The following is an 18630-nucleotide window of genomic DNA, read 5'->3' as shown; positions in this document are numbered from 1 at the left end:
ACATCGGGAGGAAGAACAGGAAGTAGAACATTCTGGCCTCAGTTGAACTGTCAGGATAAGGTTTTATAATAAAGACACAACTGAAGGAAGGAAATGATCAGAATTAGTCACAAGAACAGCGGAATGTTGCAGATATGTGACAAACATGGACGACTTAAAAAGACGTGCGTTTCCGTGACAACGTGTTGGGGGATCATGTGATCGGTTCCCACTGGGCCTCTTTCAGGAAGCGATGCACCTGTTTTCTTCTCAGGTAAAAACATTTTACACCTAGAAAACTAGTAAAAAGAGGATAACTACCACTAAATGTTTATCCAACTCAAGGAAACAAAGAAAACGCTTGAATATCAAACATTTTTTATGTTCATGAATTATTGGCTGAGTAACACTGTTGCTTCGTTGATCCCATCACTTGTAGGACACGTCTGGTAGAAGCTTGGTGAGCTCACCCTGGTAAATATTTTCTTGGGATTCCAACGATGAAGGCAGCGTGCGGTGAGCACCGATATCCTCGACTTCTCTTTGTCAAACCAAAGTGTCTTTCTCCCACCATGTGACTCCAGGTGCTTGTGGATCAGACCCTGCTTCCCAAAAGCTAGTGTCTGTTGTTCATAAAGTGACGAGATCATTTAAGCGGAATCCTCTGTCCCAGCATGAATGGGATATTTAACATTTGGTTTAACACTAAGCATCCAGAGCCTTGACTCCTCAGTGGGATAGAAGAAGAATAAAAAGGTCAGGGGGCGCTGGCGTTCATCTTCTCCTGGCAGCTGTCCCACAGGTGGAGCAGGCGGTTGTCCTTGTTGGCGCAGAAGTCGGTGAAGTCCCTGAGCAGGCGGTCGGCGAGCCTCTCGTCGCCCAGCACGCCCGTCCTCCAGGCCTTGGTGAGCATGGTGTTGTAGGCCCAGTAGTAGCCCACGCGCTCCTCCCCGCCGTACGGGCCCTGGCTGTTGGAGGTGGTGGAGTTTCTGCGTCTGCGCTGCTGCCCGCTCGAGTACTTCCTCTTGGAGTACGGCAGCTGCAGGAACACGGTGCCTGACGGAGGAGAGGCAGACGAAGGCTGGTCGGCCTCCAGGAAGCAGAGGCATGTGTGTGTGTGACGTCGTGGTGTCACTCACCTGTCACATGGATGTACTGGGGCTTGTTCTCGGAGGGGAAATTAAAAGCTGAGGTTGAGAACTTGTCGTGCACAAAGCCGAATCTGGAGCAACACATGTTGGCATATTGAATAATTCCATTGAACACAGCATGGTGATCCATTCACATGCAGGTGATGATTGACAGGGTTCATACATAAAGGCTGTTAACATCCTGTAGATGGTTTTATAGGGGCAAATCCAACAGTTTAAAGGCCTACGATGCAGGAACAGAACTCGTTACATAGGGGTCATAATGCCATTGCTGTGTAAATGGCACATCACTAAGCCCCGCCCCCCGGCTGCTGTTACACACGCCGTCACTAACTGCACTAGAAAGATGACCCGAAATGTGAACATGTAGAGAGAAATGAGCTGCCATCATGAAGATAAATAACATAAGATATTTAGTTTGTGTTGTGGACCTTGTCTATAGGAAAGAACCTTAAATGAGTGTTGGGCTTTAGTGGTTCATAGAAAATGGAACCTTTGTAACTGTTGTATATAAAACACTGATATGTAACGTAAGCCTTTGGTGGCTAGCGTAGCTCTGAAGTGCAAACACTAGTTAACATGAACATACACTACGTTTAACCATGACGAGCTCAGAAGGATATGAAGGAGCTCCGACCCCTGATGACCCCTGATGAGTCAGAGCAGCCTGCGCTGTGATTGGCCACTCTGCTCCCGAGTCAACTACTATTGGACAACTAAATGCTAGCTGAGCTAATGCTCATCCACAAGGTCCTACCTGCATTGAACATGTGATGTATAGCACATTTAACTTGACTCAAATGAAATAATCCTTTATAAAGTAATCCTGTGTTGATAACACCATTGCTGCAAAACACAATTGATGTGCTTACAAAATGGATTTCATGTTATTAAAATGTTGATTCCTTGGGACAGAGTATATAGAAATAGCACAAGATGTAAAGCGGACCTGTAGAGTATGGCCTCCTGGAAGAGCTGCATCCTGTCCCAGTACGTCTCCGGTTCAAAGCCTGTTGGGTGGGTTCACATGGACACATGTTGGCTGAGCTGATGTGCGCTGCACAGACATGATGGCAGTCACACGGCTCCGGTACCTTCGAACAGGTTGTCCCCGGCGTTCTTCAGCAGACTGTGGACGTTCAGGGGGATGAAGAGCTGAGCTCTCAGTGGATCTCCGTACAGGTACGACGTCAGAGCAAAAGGGACCTCCAGCACAGGGACCAGCAGGAAGCCGCAGGACGCTGCCTTCCTGTGCCACCCTTGGACCTGACGGATGAGGACAGAGTCCTCGTTATCGTTATCAAATGCCCAAATCCTCCTCTGTGTGTTTACCCTCAAGGACAAGTTCTTCTCTGCCCAGCTGACATCCTGCCTTCACTGCTACCCAATGTCCCTGTGTGTGAGACACACATAGCATCCAAGCAATAGCTAATTCATCTCATTCAACTTCTTGCCCATTTTATACCCTGCACCCTGTCATTAGATAAGTAGCACCAAACAATCCATTGATATTACTTTACACTCAAGTTGTTTTTATGATGTATTCCCCTAACACTTTTACAGATGAGTCTGGAGGAGACAATCCCTCCATCGTATATTCATCATTTGGAATTCAGCCCCTTTGACTTTCCCTCATCGGTCAAATCAGAAGAATGTGAAGAACGACATGAATCAATCAATACCATCTCAAAGAGCACTGCAGCAGTGACGGCCATCCAGTGCAGCTTGATCTCAAAGGCAGAGTTGAGCGAGAAGTTTCCATGGTAGTAACAGCTGCACCATTCAGTCCGGTCACTGCGGTTGTTAACGTCCACGTCCAGAGTGGCCGTCTTCTGCTCCGGCACCGTGGCAGCTGGGGGACACATGGTGGGAGGGAGGTAGAGGGAGAGGTGGAGAGACGGGGAAACGGGAGGCAGAGGAAGCATGATGGGCGGGCAGCATGAGGTAAAACAGCGATTAGAACAACAAATAAGCTATGAATGCAGCCGGTGTCTACAGCATCACATGGTGTCACTTAGCCCATCGGAAAGCATTCATCTTGCCAAGTTGTTGCTCTAAAGAACACAAGCCTTTCTAGGTGCGATGAGGTGGCATGAAGCAGGAATGGAGCCAGAGAGCGACAGGTGGGGGGCATCGCACACCACGGCACTACTGACCCACAGCCACTAACACCACGGCATGCACGGAGACACTGGATCAGCCACACACTAACCCCACTATCGGACCACATTGATCAGGGATGTGCATGGATCACACCACAGCGTGAAGGAGCAGACCGTGTGATGCGCCCGATGCAGATCTACGGCTCAGGCCGAGGGGGGGGGGCTGCGTCCAGCGTCTGACGCACGAGGGCGAGTCACGGAGGCAGCTTTGTGCTGAGGAACCCCATCAAATCACGAGTCGCTGCACATGGTGCTTGGTTCATTTAACTTTTTCATCTGGTGTTCATTTAGAAGAATAAAATACGTGTTTGGAGTGAAAGCCTTTTTACTGCATTTTTCTTACACTTCCTATTAGTGGTAGAAATGTGTGATCAACAAACCACAATCCAATTCCTAAGTATATTAATCAATCACCACAATAAGCTGGACTTTTGCTCCATAGGTCACTGCTGTCTGTTGTTTAATCATATTCTACATTTGTTTCATTGAATTAATTATAAATCAAGTGTAAAGCTCATATAGGCAGCTAATGATGAATAATTGGCAGCCTATTTCAAATGTAAAAACTAATCTATCATCAGGTATCGGCAGGTCACATGGACGAGTGTTGCATGGAAGCTCGAGGGCTCACTTGATGGGGCTCAGTTGGTACTGGGTCTGGGTGAAAAAGGGCAGGCCAAACTGCAATGTCTTCATTAATGGTTAGCAGCAGCCCTGGAACAACCACTTGTTTTGTATGTAACGACCCGACCAAGAGCCCTGGGACAAATCCCCCCCCCCCCTGCGCCTGATGTGGCGTAGACACTGGACCCAGACAGCCCTCTGAGGTGTAGACCTGTGTATGATCTGCATCAGACGCCTCCTCGGGGATGGCTGGGTGTACCTAGCAGTGCGGCGGCTTGGCTGCGTCCTCCAAAGCTGCGGCTGAAGGAGCTGTGCCTACTTGCGTAGGAGGCCGGCCGGCTGGGCAGCCACGGCAGGAGGAAGGCAGGCAGGTCGCAGGGTCGCCGCTCCTCCAGCACAAAGGCCACCTCGAACCACTTCCGCTGGAACAGAGCAAAGTCCTCCAGGGCCGCAGCAGACCAGCCCCCAGCCATGGTGGGGGGGGGCTGGGAGCTCGGGTCTGCACAGCGGAGGATGAGGATGTCACCACATAGACTTCCAATTGCCCAAGTCGAGCAGGAACAGCTGCACCGGCCTGGTGTCTCCCAAAAATGACTATTTAGCCGTTTGTTTGCAGAGGCTCGAAAAACGTCATTTCTTCTAAATATGTTTTTGAGTAAATATTTTGCAGCCAAATCAAAGTTTACAGGGTATTCACTGATATTGATATTCATAATTCATAACCCCTCCTTTTAGCCGGTAGGCCCCTCTGGATAGTGCAGTGATCAGTGTACTACGCTGGTCACCATAGTAGTAAAGTAAAGGTTTCCTAATTTGTGAATCTTGCCTCAAAGACCCCTGAGTAGCCACAATACATACAAGTACAAGCATGAGTACCATCCTTCTCTCCTACAATCCTGTAGAAGTAGAACCCGTAGACAAAGGTGCGCATGGCATCCCCAGAAGCGTGGGCCACCACACCTTCATCCAGCATCTTCTACGCAGAACAACACACAGAAGAGACACTCTGGTCAGAAGATGCATACAGTAGGGATGCACTTAACAAAACTCTATCCACATCAACACGGGAGTCAAGCTGCAGAAGCTCTGCTGTGCAGCGAACACGAGTAGAAAGACGAGGCTGTCGGAGGATTCCAGTGTGGTAAATAATCCTATTGTTGCCTTTTGTTTTCTCCTACTGGAACCTGAAAGATCTGTAGGAAGTCTGATCATATGTTGCATGTGTAACCTCCTTTCAGTGATGTTGCATGCAACCCTTTGTTGTAATGAACACTTCAAAACAATTCATTTTCTCTGTTCATGTGACAGTAATCATTTACATGTAAGTTATAACAGTCGGCTCTTACCTGCATGATATCCACAGCCATCCCGTGTGTGGCCACGCCCTCCACATTGTTGACCAGCCATTGAACGACCTCTGCGCTAATGAAGCAGTTGGGTGGAAGTCCTTTCTGCTCCGGCAGCAGCTGTACGCCTGTCCTGTAGTAGCACACAGATGAGCAGGTGCAGAGGACATAACCTGATGTTCATAACCACATGAAAGAACTTCACTTCTCGTGTAAAATCAAAAGCCAGAATATCAGCAGAGGATCTTACGTAGGATGCTTGATGGCCTCCAGCATCTCCATGAAGGTGGAGGTGGAGGACAGACACAGGGCTCCTGCAGAGTGCCCACTGTGGACAGATATCAGGGGTCACTTTCTCCTACACCCACCCTCACAGAGTATCAGCCATCGCCATTGCTTAAAACAAGCACAACGTTAGATGTTTAACAACCTGCCGTCTGAAGAGCTGCTGGCTGCCGTCTCTCCTGCAGGCTGCGCCGCTTCCCCTGGGACGGCGGGCTGGACTCCTTTATCTGCCACCTCGCTTCCTTCCACAGGCTGATGACAGTTCAAACCATCATTTACTTTCACTTCCATCTAGAGGCACTCCGCCATGCTTTTACTAGTCCAGGCGTAGCACCAGACCACTGGAGGTGAGCTGAATTCTACTTTAAACAGAACAGAACTCGAGCGTTGCTGTTGCTCGGGGTCATCCGTGTGTGTCCGACGGGCTGTCACAGTACAGGACCCACACACAAAATGCCACTCTCCTTAATAGCATAGTGAGGCAGAAAGCTCAGAGACATCTCTAGACCTGGGCGGATGAATGCAGCAGGAGGAAAAGTGTCTGTATTTCGACAGACCTTTTACCAGCCGTGGCCATGGAAGATAACAGGGAGGAGTCGTGTTATCACACTGATTTGAGGATTTAGGCTCACAGTCCGTGAACCTTGTGTCATGATGACAGCAGGGACGTAGATGGCCCACAACACACATCCAACGGGGCCTTCAACCTCTCAATGACAGACGAGGGAACGATAGGGAAAGACTTTCCTTTGTTATCTCCTCTAGACGTCCTTTACCAAAGGAGAGGATTCACCTCTCCTGTGGTAAAGGACTTCAGTGTCCTCTATCGCTGCATGGTTGTCTTTTTCGGAAAGTGGAAAGAAAACAGTGCCTCCTCTAAGAGCAAAAGCGTGTTTTCGAGGGTTGTTATTGGATCATAAAGAACTACTAGAGCTCAAATCATCTCAAAGGTAGAGATGACATGTGATGATGGTCCCAGAGCAATGGGAACTTAATGCACACCATGCACATGCAGCAATGCAAACGGAGGTGAAAGGGGGAGGACACACACACACACACACACAGGGAGCACCACTGACCTGAGAGTGAGAGATGTAGGAAGAGCGAGGGCTACGTATAAAATCCAAAATAAAGGCAGCGTCCTGTCAGCACACAGGAAGAACACAACCCAGGATCAAACATCCAAAGCCCAGCAACAGGAACAGAGCGCAGGGACACACAGATGGAAGGAGAAACACAGGAGCAAAAGCCCCCCCCACCAAAGCACCAGCAGAGAGACATTTTACCCCAGTATTTACTGCGGGCTAAAACCCAGCCAGATGCATCAGCGGAAGCTAAGTGCCTGATGCATAACTGTGTGTTCTATCCACACACAGCACAGATGTTCACCTTGCGCGGGCTGTCCACGTAGGGGGCAGCTGTGGTAACGCTGGAGGGCTCACTGACGGCCGTGGAAGGCTTCGCCTGCTGCTGCTCCTCCAGAGACCTGGGAGGAAGCATTTCAGGCTGACTTCAGTGCTCCATCACTCACAACCCGGCGGCCTGCAGTGCCGCAGCACACTCACTTCTGGTTCTGCTCCATCTCCAGTAAGGCCGATAAAGCCGAAGTGCCTTTTTTGCCTTGTGGGGGCCCCCCAGGCTCTGTGGGGTACTGGGGGAGAGGACTGGTGACCTGCAGTCCTTTCATTGGTGTGCCCTTCTGCTTTGTAAAAGTAGGAGGAAGAGTAGAACTATTATTATTGGGTTTTTATTAAATCTTATCCTGTTAATCCAACTGTCAGCAGTGTAAAAAGTACTACAGTAGAAGTCTAAAAAGTAAAGAAATGCAACTTTCTGTAAAAAGACTAAATATGGGCAGCATGCGGCCCACTAGGAGAGCCTCACTCGGATGATCCTGTCGGAGCGATGGCGTCTCCGAATGCGGTTCAGACCCTCCAGGAAACGGATGAAGCCATCGAGGAGGACCCAGTCCCCACTGCCACACACCCCGGCACCTGCTCCCTCCCCATAGACATCCCAGTGCTTCTCCCCGTCCGGCACCCGCCTGGCGGCTCCGGCCGGCAGCAGGAGGAAGCGAGTCCTCCAGAACTTCAGCGACTCGATCAAACTGTGGAGGCAGAACAACGGCATCAGTATCCGCTGAGGAAAGAGGACTGATTCAAGATCTCACAACAAGACTCTGTGTGGACCTGAAGTCTTCCGAGCCAGCAGAACAGATGTACTGGTCCAGGTAGTTCCACTTGTACTCCTCCAGCCTCTCATGGCCAAACTCCACCCAGCAGGACACAAAGTGGGCATCAGAGTGTGGAGGACACAGGCTGTAACTGTAGTGGATCTGTGCCGACTCGTACGGGTACCTGAAACACACACGTCAATATCACACAGGGGCCTTTTCTTTCTCCTCCTAATCAGTCTGTGGACAGCTGAAGGGGGGGGGGGGGTCCAGTGTGAGTCATAACAGACATAACAAACTGTATGCCTCAATGTGTTTCTTTACTAGTAGGATAACATCAGGCTGGTCATTTCTTTACCAACAATGGATAAATTAAACAAATACATGCAGAGAAATTATTATTGGAATAGAATAAAAACTAGTTCCTCCATCCCCAATGTTGCCATAAAGCGTTAGTTTAGTTAGTTTAATACTAACAGAGTGACTGGAGGCGCATTAGAACAGTGTTCATGGATAACCCTTTCAGTGTCCTGGGTGAAAGGACTGGCTGATGGCAGGGTAAAGAAGTAATAAGATACTCTAAACATTAAGTCATAATGAGTCTAAAAAAGGAGTACTCACTTGGGCAGGTAGCGAGTGACAGTGATGATCTTGTCTTTAAGGCAAACTTTATGAAAAGTGCGGCCCATACTGAGCCAGTAGACTGTCTCCTCCTCCTCTGCTCGACGCAGGGACACCAAACCTGGAACCAAGAAGAACACGTTCAGTCAGCAGCTGCTCAACCACCACATGAAGCACTCTGAGAAACAACATACGAGTATGAGGATACAACGGACAGGGATGGTATGCACAAACAAAACCAACGACATGGAACATGGACCTCGAGTGTAAAGAGGACTGCTCCCGAGCGGTGGGGCCACGGTGGGCTGAGCTTTCCTGTGGTTGGTTTGGACGATGATCTGGTAGCCCTGCATCAAGCGCTGACAGATGAACTCCTCGAACACCTGCGACGCCCCCATCGCGGGGGCTTCGTCTTCCCGCCTGAAACACAAGACATCATTCTAGTGCTTCTACACGCACTATTGCAGGTCCCCTCCTGGGCTCTGCCAAGGTGCCCTTCAGCAAGGCACCACGCACAGAACTCTAATATCTCCCCAACTGCTGTGCGTGATGTTACCACTACCTTTCCAGGTCGCTGTGCGGCAGCAGATCATAGCAGCCTTCCGTGTAGTCGTTCTGCAGCGCCTGGCGGTCGGGGAAGTAGTCGGTGGTGAGGGGCAGGCAGGCCGGCGTGGTCAGAGACTTCCAGTCCACCCCCACCGTGCAGCAGAAGCTGGGCACTGTCGGGGGTGCAGACAGCAGCAGGGCTTCAGGAGCACCCACACATGCACCAACACACACACGGACAAAAAAACACAAAACACCCACAACAAAGACAAATGCATGTACCCAGTGGAGTGGAAAGGTACATGTGTGTGTGTGTGGGGGGGGGAGGGGAGTGGGGGTACAGGGAGGGGAAGCACAGTGGGGTGACAGGTGACGACAGGAAGGGAGATGATGAATGAGTGAAGAAGGAAGAGAAGGAGTGATGTAGATACACACAAACAACAAAGAAAGTAGGAAAGAGGGGAGGAAAAAAGAGAACGTGTTACTTTTACAGGCTGCTGGTGATTCCATGTGATCAGACATGCAGGTTGTGGCATTGACAAGGAGAAGCAGAAAATGCTCAGCAAAGGTGTGAACTTTCAAGTGACTGAGTGAATCTTATCGTGCAAACATACAGTGCAGACGCTCGAATACAGTGTGCGAAAAAGGCTTGTTTGATTGAAGCAACAATGTACGGTCAATCAACAGAAATACACTAAGCATACATGCAGGAACGAGATATACGAGGCTTGCCAAGTGCAAACGGTGAAGGAAAATTGGTTTCAGGCAATCAATCAGAGGAATTGAGTATTACGGTGAACAGAAGGCTCAGAGCGATAGAACGAGTGGGACGGACACAGTGAGGATACAGAGGGAGGAGAAGCCACAGGACGTGCAAGGATCATTTCGACTTGCGACCCTGGAGACACAAGCCCTGAGAAACCTGCTCGCCAGCGGAGCGACACCTCTGAGGGTTTATGGGTGGGGTCGTTTAGGGATTCAGAACGTCAACCCAGTCCTGAGCTTTGGCTGCATGACAACCTTCATAGTTTGCAGGGGAAAGGTGGACTCACTTGGATCGGCACCACCGAGGGACACGTCTTGAAATGTGGAGCTGTTGAAGTTTCCTGTACAGAGATTACAACATCTTAATGTGCTAGGATTAAAACTCAAAGCTATTTAATCTACCCCTATGCAAAAGGACAGCAGCAAATCATCATATTTGAGAAGATACGATCCAAGCATTTGTCATTTTTGCTCAAGAAATGACAGAAACATATGACGGGCCGTGTAGGACTTAACTATTGAGACACTCATGCCATCTCACTGGTGTGCGTGAGAGCGTCTCACTCTACAACGTGAGAGAATCCAAGTAGCACGAAAGGCATCTCAGTAACACCAGAAGGCGGAAGCAAAGAGGGCTGATTTTGAATCTTACGCCCTTCCTTCATATGCTTTGAAGTCCGGGCTCCCCCGTCCTGGTGTAGGTCCAAGTTCAGAAATACCACCATATTCAAGGGATGGAATGTCATTTTAGGACGTTTTCAGACGAGAAATTAGTTGTTTAAGCAACATTTCTGCCGTCGGTTTGTCAACATTCGGCCTTCGTAACAATTTGCATGGAGGTGATGTGAATCTCCAAGATAACGATGTGAAGTCCATTTAAATGATGACTGAACGTTAGAGCCATTTCTTCAATACGAATAAAATGCTCGCTATGTTACAGGAGAAGTGTGTTTTGGAGTTGACTTATCACCACTGATGTTGCTCCCTGGACTTGCAGTAAACTCCTCCGTCCCTCCACCAACACACAGGCCATTTTCTCCTGCATGCCTGGACGCTGTTCGCCTGAATCAAAACAATAAATAACAAGTGTTCATCTCAACGTCGGTGCTTCCAGTCACGTTTCTTCACCAGGGAGACTTGTGCTTTATGTAGAAGGTGTCTAACCTTCCAGTGGCCTCGTGATAGGCCAGCTCCAGCAGCTCCGCCGAGGTGTGGGCGGGATCTTTCTGCTGGCTGCCCTGCAGTTCGGCCATGTTCTGTCTGGTCTGGTGGTGGATCTGGATTGCTTCTCCAGAAGGACCTGAAGGGCCACAGTGCACATGCAGTTTGATGCTCGCATAACCAGCAGCATTGCAGTGTTCATTTGGTTCCTAATCTTCCATTAGCCTTTGATGGCATGGGGACGTGTAATAACACAAAAAAACTTGATTTCCAAACTTTATTGGATACAGCATAAAGCATGACACTGCAAATGACATCACACAGTAATAATGAATAAAAATCAACAAGGTAAACTGAATGGCTGTGTTTTCTCCTCACCGACAGGGAAGGTGTGCATCCACCGCCGCCGGTTGGAGGTGAGCTTCATGGGCATTCGTGATGGGGTGAAGGGGTTTATGAGGGCTCTCTGAGGGGTGTACCCTCCAGGGCGGATGTGTAAAGTGGACTCAGCGCTTCCCACTGTGAACCTGCCCGGGGCACTGGAGTCCCGCTGAGAGTCCATCATCTTCTCCAACAGCTCTGAACCACAGACGGACAAAACAAGACAGATGGGATGGAGAAAGGAAAGTGAGCACTTTGACAAAAACTCTATTTAGTTTTTTCACAACAAACTGGGGCAGCCGCCCACCAGCAGCTCGTCTGTCCTGCGGGGTCAAAGGTTTTCTGTCAATGGCGTCTGATGCATTCTGACAGTTTAAGCAACAACTTTGGTTACCGCTAGGTAACATGTGTAGGTGCTGCTGTCTGGCGATAAAGAGGACAAAACATCTAAAAGCATAGCCTTCCCCTTAACTGACATGGATTCTTTCAGGCAGGTGAAATGCATTGGGCTGCTGCCCACCTCCAAAGCAGAACATTACCTTTCCTCTGTCTGTTCAAACTGGTGCTGACAGCTAATGACTGACTATGGAAAGGACCCCATTCAACCCCACTTGAAATAATCCTAACTATGCCATTAGGATGGAGGAGGAACCTCTGTTGCTGGTGTATCCCAGGGAGATGCTGACTTCATACTGGACAGGAGGCATGCGGGGTATGAGCAGCATGTTGGACACAGGGCCCAGACTGTCATCAGAGGCCGGGCCGCACTGGTCCTCCGGACCCCCGGAGCGAACAGGAGGGGACACGCCTATGCCTGCAGTGACGTCCATCGAGCCCCAGCTCTTCCTCATACTCGTCTCTCTGTCTCGAACCATCCTGAGAGACACACACACAAACCAAAAGTGGTTTACTTGCATGTCAGCGTGGTCATGGAGACTTCCCACAGTATGCCTTATGTTAATAGAACAGGACGGAGCGATGACATGACGTGCCGTTGGCGTAGAACATGCCTTTGCACCAACCCAAAGCCAGCTTCCTCCCCCTTTAATAAATAATATTCAACAGTAACTTAGGTCCAAATTAATTACTAGAAAAGACAGCTCCATCCTCATCCAGGTGTGAGCTACCGATACATTTACACTAAGCATTCAAGCTTTAATGTACTTGAATGTACCTGCAGCCCATATGAAATGACATTCAACCTCGCACTGGGATTATCGGAGCTACGATAAAGGACAACTAGTGATGTTAAGGTACCTGAAGTTGGTGCTCCTCTGAATTCGTGAGGGACCAGGTAGTCTGAACACCTGAGCGTCATAAGCGTCATAGTCCACCTGAATAGGCAGGCTGTTTTCAGATTCCTTTGTCGCACAGAGAGCTGAAAGAAGATCATTAGAATTCATAAACATTCATTCTGAATATTGTGATGACATTTAACTACAATCCAAAGAATCCAATAAAACAGAAGCAGGAGACCCAACAGAACAATCAGCTACTGTTTTCTTCTGTTGTTCCTCTGTTGATGAGCGCTTGTTGATTACTATTGTTGTGCATAAAAGACTGATGGCCGATTCTCTGAATAGCACAAAGGCTGCAAACCCTGAACAGAACCACATAGAGAACCAGAGCCAATTAGGTGGAAAGATGAAGGGTCACAACTTACTGTGTTCCTTGCTGCTCTTGGATTTCTCAGCATGAAGCTTAAAGAAACATCATTGTAATGAGATGAGGATAAAACACTTTTTTACTGGAACAACACAATAAATAAACACTGCAATGAAAATGGGAAGGCACCTTGCGGCCGGCCAGTTTGATTCGAGGGGTGAAGGAGCTGCAGGAGTTCTGACTCTTGGAGGTGTAGAAGCTGAAAAACAAAGAGAAAAGCACGAAATAAGATGAATCAACGTCTCACGTCTCCGAGCCTGCAGCTACTTTGCACCAAAAGGAAAACTGTTGCTGTGGGAAAGCTTGATGAATTATTTTGTTTTGTTTAATGCAGCGTGTTTTACGATGCCTCCGATGCTCAGAGAGTTATCCCATTGGGGTTTACAGTAGTGGCTGCTGCAGAACTGAGGGCAGCATTCTACTTTACCTGTGGTTGATCCAGTGAGGAAGGTTATAGTCATCTCCTACACGAGAGTCTCCAGGTGCCGTCCTGTTGTGCAGCTGCAGAGAAAAGCTGATCAGAAGCCTACAGGTGTATGCCTAATGCACCGAAGGAGACGTACAGTGAAGGACTTACCTTGAATAAGGGCACTGCATGCAATGGCTGCTCCCCCATGCACACCAAGTCTACCCCAATACCTAGAGAGGGGAAAGCATGTGTCAACATACCAACATCATTAACGAGCCCTCAACTCTCTGTGGGACAGCCGTGGTCCGTTTCCACACTGACCGTTGTCAATCATGCGCTGTTTGGTGAGAATCATGAGCAGACGGTCGACTTCAAACACTCCCACTCCAGGTGTGATGACCACTGACATCTGGCCGGTGCGGTCAAAGTTCCGGTTGATGTAGTGCTTGTCGAACACTGTGGGAGACAAAAGGATCGACAGCTGCTCTTCTTGTCTTTTTCACTTAGTAACCTGTGAAGAACCAACCTGGTCTCAAATAGACAGGATTTTAAATTGTATGTATATATATATATAAAATTCAAAATCCTGTCTATCTTCTATGAGGCGAAGGACAGATTTACAATTCGAAATCCTGTCTATTTGAGACTATCCCTCCAGATGTTATTTGTCTTAAGGGGAATAGGAGAATTTTGACAAGAACGAAAATACCATTTTCCAGGTCATTCCACTTTTTCTCTCATTTTCAATGACAACAAATCCTTCTTATATTTAACTTTAGGTATGCAGTTTATATAGTTAAAGAAATCTTCTGAGTGCAAATCTACTGTAGTATTAGTCTCCTTACCATTGAAGGAAAGGTTAATGGCCTCCAAGTAGTTTCCTTGAGCAGCAGTTGAGTTGTAACCAACAGGAAAACCATCTGGCATGAAAAAATAAAAATGATAATAGAAAATAAAATAAACACAAGGCAACATTTGAATTTCCAAAGCCGCCTGATCAAGAGATCCACTCAATGAGTACCTGCTTCTTTGAGGCGCACCAGGACAGGGTACTGAATGAAGAGCTTCTTGATAGTGACCAGCAGGGACGTCCACTCATCCCGTCTCTCATTCTGAGCCACCACTCTGATCACAAACCAATGGTTGCAATATTTAGCAGTAGGGTTATGGGGAGTAATGTTGTACCTACTGCAGATGGTGGGGGCACAGTTTTAAAGAATAAAATGAGGAGGTTTTGAACAGAGTACAGCTGGATGGACGGAAGTGCTTCAGTCCCCCGTTAGACAGCAAGGGAACATACAAACAGAGGTATATCACTCTGCTGGTCCCACTGTCTGTAGCAGCCCACCATCTACTTTAGGAACACATTCAACACACCTCTGTCCTCAGGGCACCTGAACTAACATCTATGACCAATACCTCTCATCAGTAACTATAATTACCTGTAAAAGTCTTCATAAAAACGCCCCTCATGATCCTGTCTGATGGACCCTCTCAGGATCTCAGGGAATTCATCTAAAGTAAATGATATTGATATCAATGATGTATGTCAATCAATGAATCAATTTGCATCATAACTCACTGTGACAACATGTCACTCACCAATAGTTTTGGCATTGTAGAACGTACGGGAGAAAAGTACAACTGTCACCTCATGACTGCAGTTCTTCTCCTGTTTAAACATTAAAAACTGTTTTTGTTTGATGTTTTTAAAACAAAAGCCAATCCCCCCCGAAACAAAATCCCAAACCTTCCACTTGGCGAAAAGGTCTGACAGGAAACCATTTACAGCCTTCTCGAAGTAGAGATCACCTGAGAGCAAAGCACTAAATAAGAGATTCCAGAGAGAGCCGTTGTGTAACTGAAAAGCAGCACATGCTCACAGAGTGAGAGGAACTAATCAGAGGTCCATCTCACCATAGATGTCAAAGTCCCACATCTCACAACTCATCTGGATGAAGATGTACACCATTGCAGACGTGGATCTGAACACCACCTGTGTCACAAGTCCACAGGAAATAAACGTATTTTGGATGTACTTGTGATGAAAAAGGAGTTATGCAGTTGATTTGCTACACCATATGGGCAAAACTATTTTATAATAAATAGCAATTGAGTGAAATGAGTAGTGTATTTGTTATGTAAGCGACATGCAGGTCAAGTCTTCCTAAAAAACGATGGATAGACAAAAACAAAGGTGATGCCTTGCATCAGCAAAGAGCATTGGGCTTCCTGTCGGTGTGTAAACATCGCTGATCCCAGTCCCTTCTATGAGGGATACAACTTATGAATTAAACTTTGTATTCGTAATCACTACTGGCCAATAAAGCGCATGTGTCACCAATGGGACTGGAATATTGGGATGGGTGCACCCCAAGTTTCATCCTAACCTGTCCATTCTATGTGAGCTAATATTCCTCCTTGATGCGCTGTGAATAGAGTTTATTAATGACATCAATTCACAAAGTAACTTAGAACCACATATAAAAGGCCAGGTTTGTGGTGAGGTTATGCACAAAATGACCCGGTTTGGATACAGCTCGGTGACAATATGCTTCTTTGGTGCATTGCTGCATCTTTCCAGCACAACTCTTACCCGGGATTCTTCACTGATGTAGCCACAGGTCACCTTCTCTCCCTTCACCCAGAGCTCACTGGCCTGGGCTCTAGACAATGAAAAACGTCAGGAGATGTCACCGTTAACGCTCTCATGTGATCTTATCCTTTTCACATTATGTCTGTTGCTGCTTTCAGTGCTAGAGAAAAACATATTTGCTGTTGATTTATTATTTCCAAAATGTGTGGAGAATAAAATGTAGTCTTAGTACCTTATTCCTGCAAACTCCACTTTCTGCGTCACATAAGCACATGTGCTGACCTGTAACATATTGTAACAGTGGAATCCTCATTAACTGTGTGGTGACATTTTATACCCAGGCACAAGAACTCCCATGTGTCCTACCAGACTCTTCTTTAGTCTCCACATGTCTCCTCTGCCGATGTACTGGTCCTTAAATGTCAGCTCCACCAGGTCAAGTGTCACTTCCTACGTGGAAAATAACACTATGAGAGGTTCTGTTCAAACGGGGAATGCAAAAGGGTCATAGTGAACATACCTTTGGCTCGACAATGTTAACAATGACATCCTGGTAGGCACGCAGCTTGAAGGCTTGTGCCACAGTCTGGTCCACACTGATTGTCTCTAGATAACAACCAAAAATCCATCATTAGCAAAGAGACCCGGCAACCATGACAAAGCTCTGCATCAGGCAGTGAATGGACTTCATATAATCAACTGATACCTGGCCCTTATGACATCTATTGTAGTGTCATTCGATATTATTGATCTTTATCAACCCTTATCAGCCAGTGAAGAAGCTCTATTTAGAGCCGAGGAAAGCAGGTGGGTTCAGGGATCACAGATGGGCCATTGCTTTCTTCCCGTTCTGCCCCTGAAGCTCCTGTATTAAACTAAAGTCTGCTTCAATGTTATTGGAAAGACAATTATGACTTCAAATGTAAACCAGACGCTCACATAAGGTTGCAAAGGGGCGGAAAGTTTCCGGTAAATTTCCGGTAAATTTCAGGAAAGTTTCCACAGGAATTTTGTTTTTTTGTGAAAGCATATAACAGGGAACTTAAAATGTAGTTGAAAACAAGACTATGCACGCCTAGCTTAACTGGACCGTGGATGCAGCTGGTTGCAGACATTGTTCTGGTGTTTTTGAACGTCTTTGTCATTAGTCATTAGTAATGAGCTTAGTATTCTGAATACTGAAGCCATGTTCCTTTTAATACCAAGTTCATTTGTATACAGTAGACTAACTTTTTACAGCAGCGAGAGTAGGATGTATGTATGCATGTCCACACAAAAGTACACCATCACCATGATTATTTACAGCTTTTGAGCACAAGGACTACATCGACTCACGTAAGTTCTGATGATATTACTGGGCTAAAGATATTATTGATAAGACAAACAAGCTGCTAGTCATTGGGGGGAGGGGGGGGGTGATCATAGGTAATACACCTTTTTTATTCAACGTCCATGTTTTTGTTGTTCGATGAACGAATAAAGTTCTTCTGACAAAATGTCAAAAAAGTCATTTTTAAAAGTTGTATTAGAAATGTTTGCAAGCATGTCTGCTTATCACAAGTTAGATACAGTTAAATTACCCCAAAATGTCCAGCTTATTCCCGTTAATTCCCGACAAAGTGCTATGTAATACCTTTAATGTTTAAGCTCTATACGTTATGGTTGATATGTCCATTCTGAGCGTTTTAGACGAATTACTGAGCCGATATTTACCTTTCTGAAGGTCCTCTTTGAGGCTCTTCACTTGCAGCAGCAGAGGACTGGGCACAGCAGGGAGAACAGTAGCAGGTCATCGGCTCAGTGGGGCCACAATTTGTATGTAATATGTATGTAATATGCATGTAATATGCATGTATTATGCATGTTAGTGGACAGAAGACAGCCGTCCTCGCGGTACGCAAACTCACCTGTACTCATCCGAAGGGTGTGCGATTTCGATGATATCCCTCAGACTGACATGAGGGAAAACTTTTGGGTTGACAACCAACTCATCCTCTGCTCAAATGACAAGTTCATTTGTAAGTGAAGTAAACCCTTTCACGTGGGGAACATTCATGCGAGATGATGCTTACCACTTCCACCAAAACCTTTCTTGTGCAGCACGAGCTTGTAAGACTTGTTGTTCTTCATGGTGGACCAGCTGGGGATTCACACAGAGGGTCATGTCTCTGGAGCTACACGTTGTTCCCCATCTGAACTCATCTCATTTAACTGTAAGTAGTCTTCTACACAGCGGCGGGAGGACCGTTGTGTGTCTATGCAAGAAGGGCGCGATGCTGACTTAACTAATGTTAACTAACTAATGTTAACTAACTAACGTTAACTAACTAACGTTAAGTTAATCCCGAAGCACCGCCTTCACTGACATTGAGCTGCTATAAACCATTCAACCACTTCTGACCTAGTACATGTAATGCATATAAAATAAATAAAGCAGTAAAGTTACCTTAGTCTGTAGTAGCAGTAGCTCTCTCCCTCTCACGCGATGTTTACACCCTGCCAATGTGTCTTATTTAGGTCCTTTTGCAGCTGCTGAACTAAATACCAACACAAACACCTTGGGGCTTTGCAATGACTAGTACCGAGCTATTGAATTACATCCACATTGATGAAATACGCGGTATCTTCCGTTTTCAGGAGGAAATCAAATACATTTTGCTAGCCATCATTAACACGGCTAAGCTAACACGGACCGTACTTCCTCCCAAACACGGATGAGCGTGATGTGATTGGTCAGGAGGGTCAGAGAGCGTTTGCGAAACAAGA

General features: G+C 47.0%; 1 protein-coding gene across 6 annotated transcripts; it reads right to left on the bottom strand.

Moving 5' to 3' along the window:
- Window positions 1-42: 42 nt before the first annotated feature.
- On the bottom strand, window positions 43-18572 carry depdc5 (DEP domain containing 5, GATOR1 subcomplex subunit). 6 transcript variants are annotated; one of them, XM_037458388.2, is made up of 43 exons: window positions 18311-18572; window positions 17937-18004; window positions 17772-17859; window positions 17578-17624; window positions 16385-16470; window positions 16231-16314; window positions 16097-16146; window positions 15865-15934; window positions 15186-15264; window positions 15019-15080; window positions 14871-14940; window positions 14711-14783; window positions 14290-14393; window positions 14114-14188; window positions 13590-13724; window positions 13437-13498; window positions 13287-13360; window positions 12989-13058; window positions 12858-12894; window positions 12452-12572; window positions 11847-12070; window positions 11192-11392; window positions 10817-10952; window positions 10623-10714; window positions 9940-9993; window positions 8904-9087; window positions 8601-8761; window positions 8342-8462; window positions 7737-7904; window positions 7432-7654; window positions 7113-7249; window positions 6937-7033; window positions 6627-6689; window positions 5693-5799; window positions 5513-5590; window positions 5263-5395; window positions 4775-4892; window positions 4176-4415; window positions 2813-2982; window positions 2225-2396; window positions 2080-2140; window positions 1119-1201; window positions 43-1035 (listed from the first exon to the last, which is right to left on the bottom strand). In XM_037458388.2, exons 2-43 carry the CDS (start codon window positions 17992-17994, stop codon window positions 737-739), a joined length of 4767 nt encoding a protein of 1588 aa, XP_037314285.1. In that variant the 5' UTR covers window positions 17995-18004; window positions 18311-18572; the 3' UTR covers window positions 43-736. The 6 variants fall into 6 exon arrangements, with proteins under 6 accessions (XP_037314285.1, XP_037314289.1, XP_037314287.1 ...); XM_037458392.2 differs by having other exon boundaries at window positions 4236-4415; XM_037458390.2 differs by having other exon boundaries at window positions 4793-4892.
- Between the last annotated feature and the right edge of the window lie 58 nt (window positions 18573-18630).

This window comes from Pungitius pungitius, chromosome 15 (assembly GCF_949316345.1).
Source record: "Pungitius pungitius chromosome 15, fPunPun2.1, whole genome shotgun sequence".
NCBI classification, from domain to species: domain Eukaryota; kingdom Metazoa; phylum Chordata; class Actinopteri; order Perciformes; family Gasterosteidae; genus Pungitius; species Pungitius pungitius.
The sequence above is the reverse complement of the archived record's forward strand: the minus strand, read 5'-3'. Positions and strand labels throughout refer to the sequence as shown.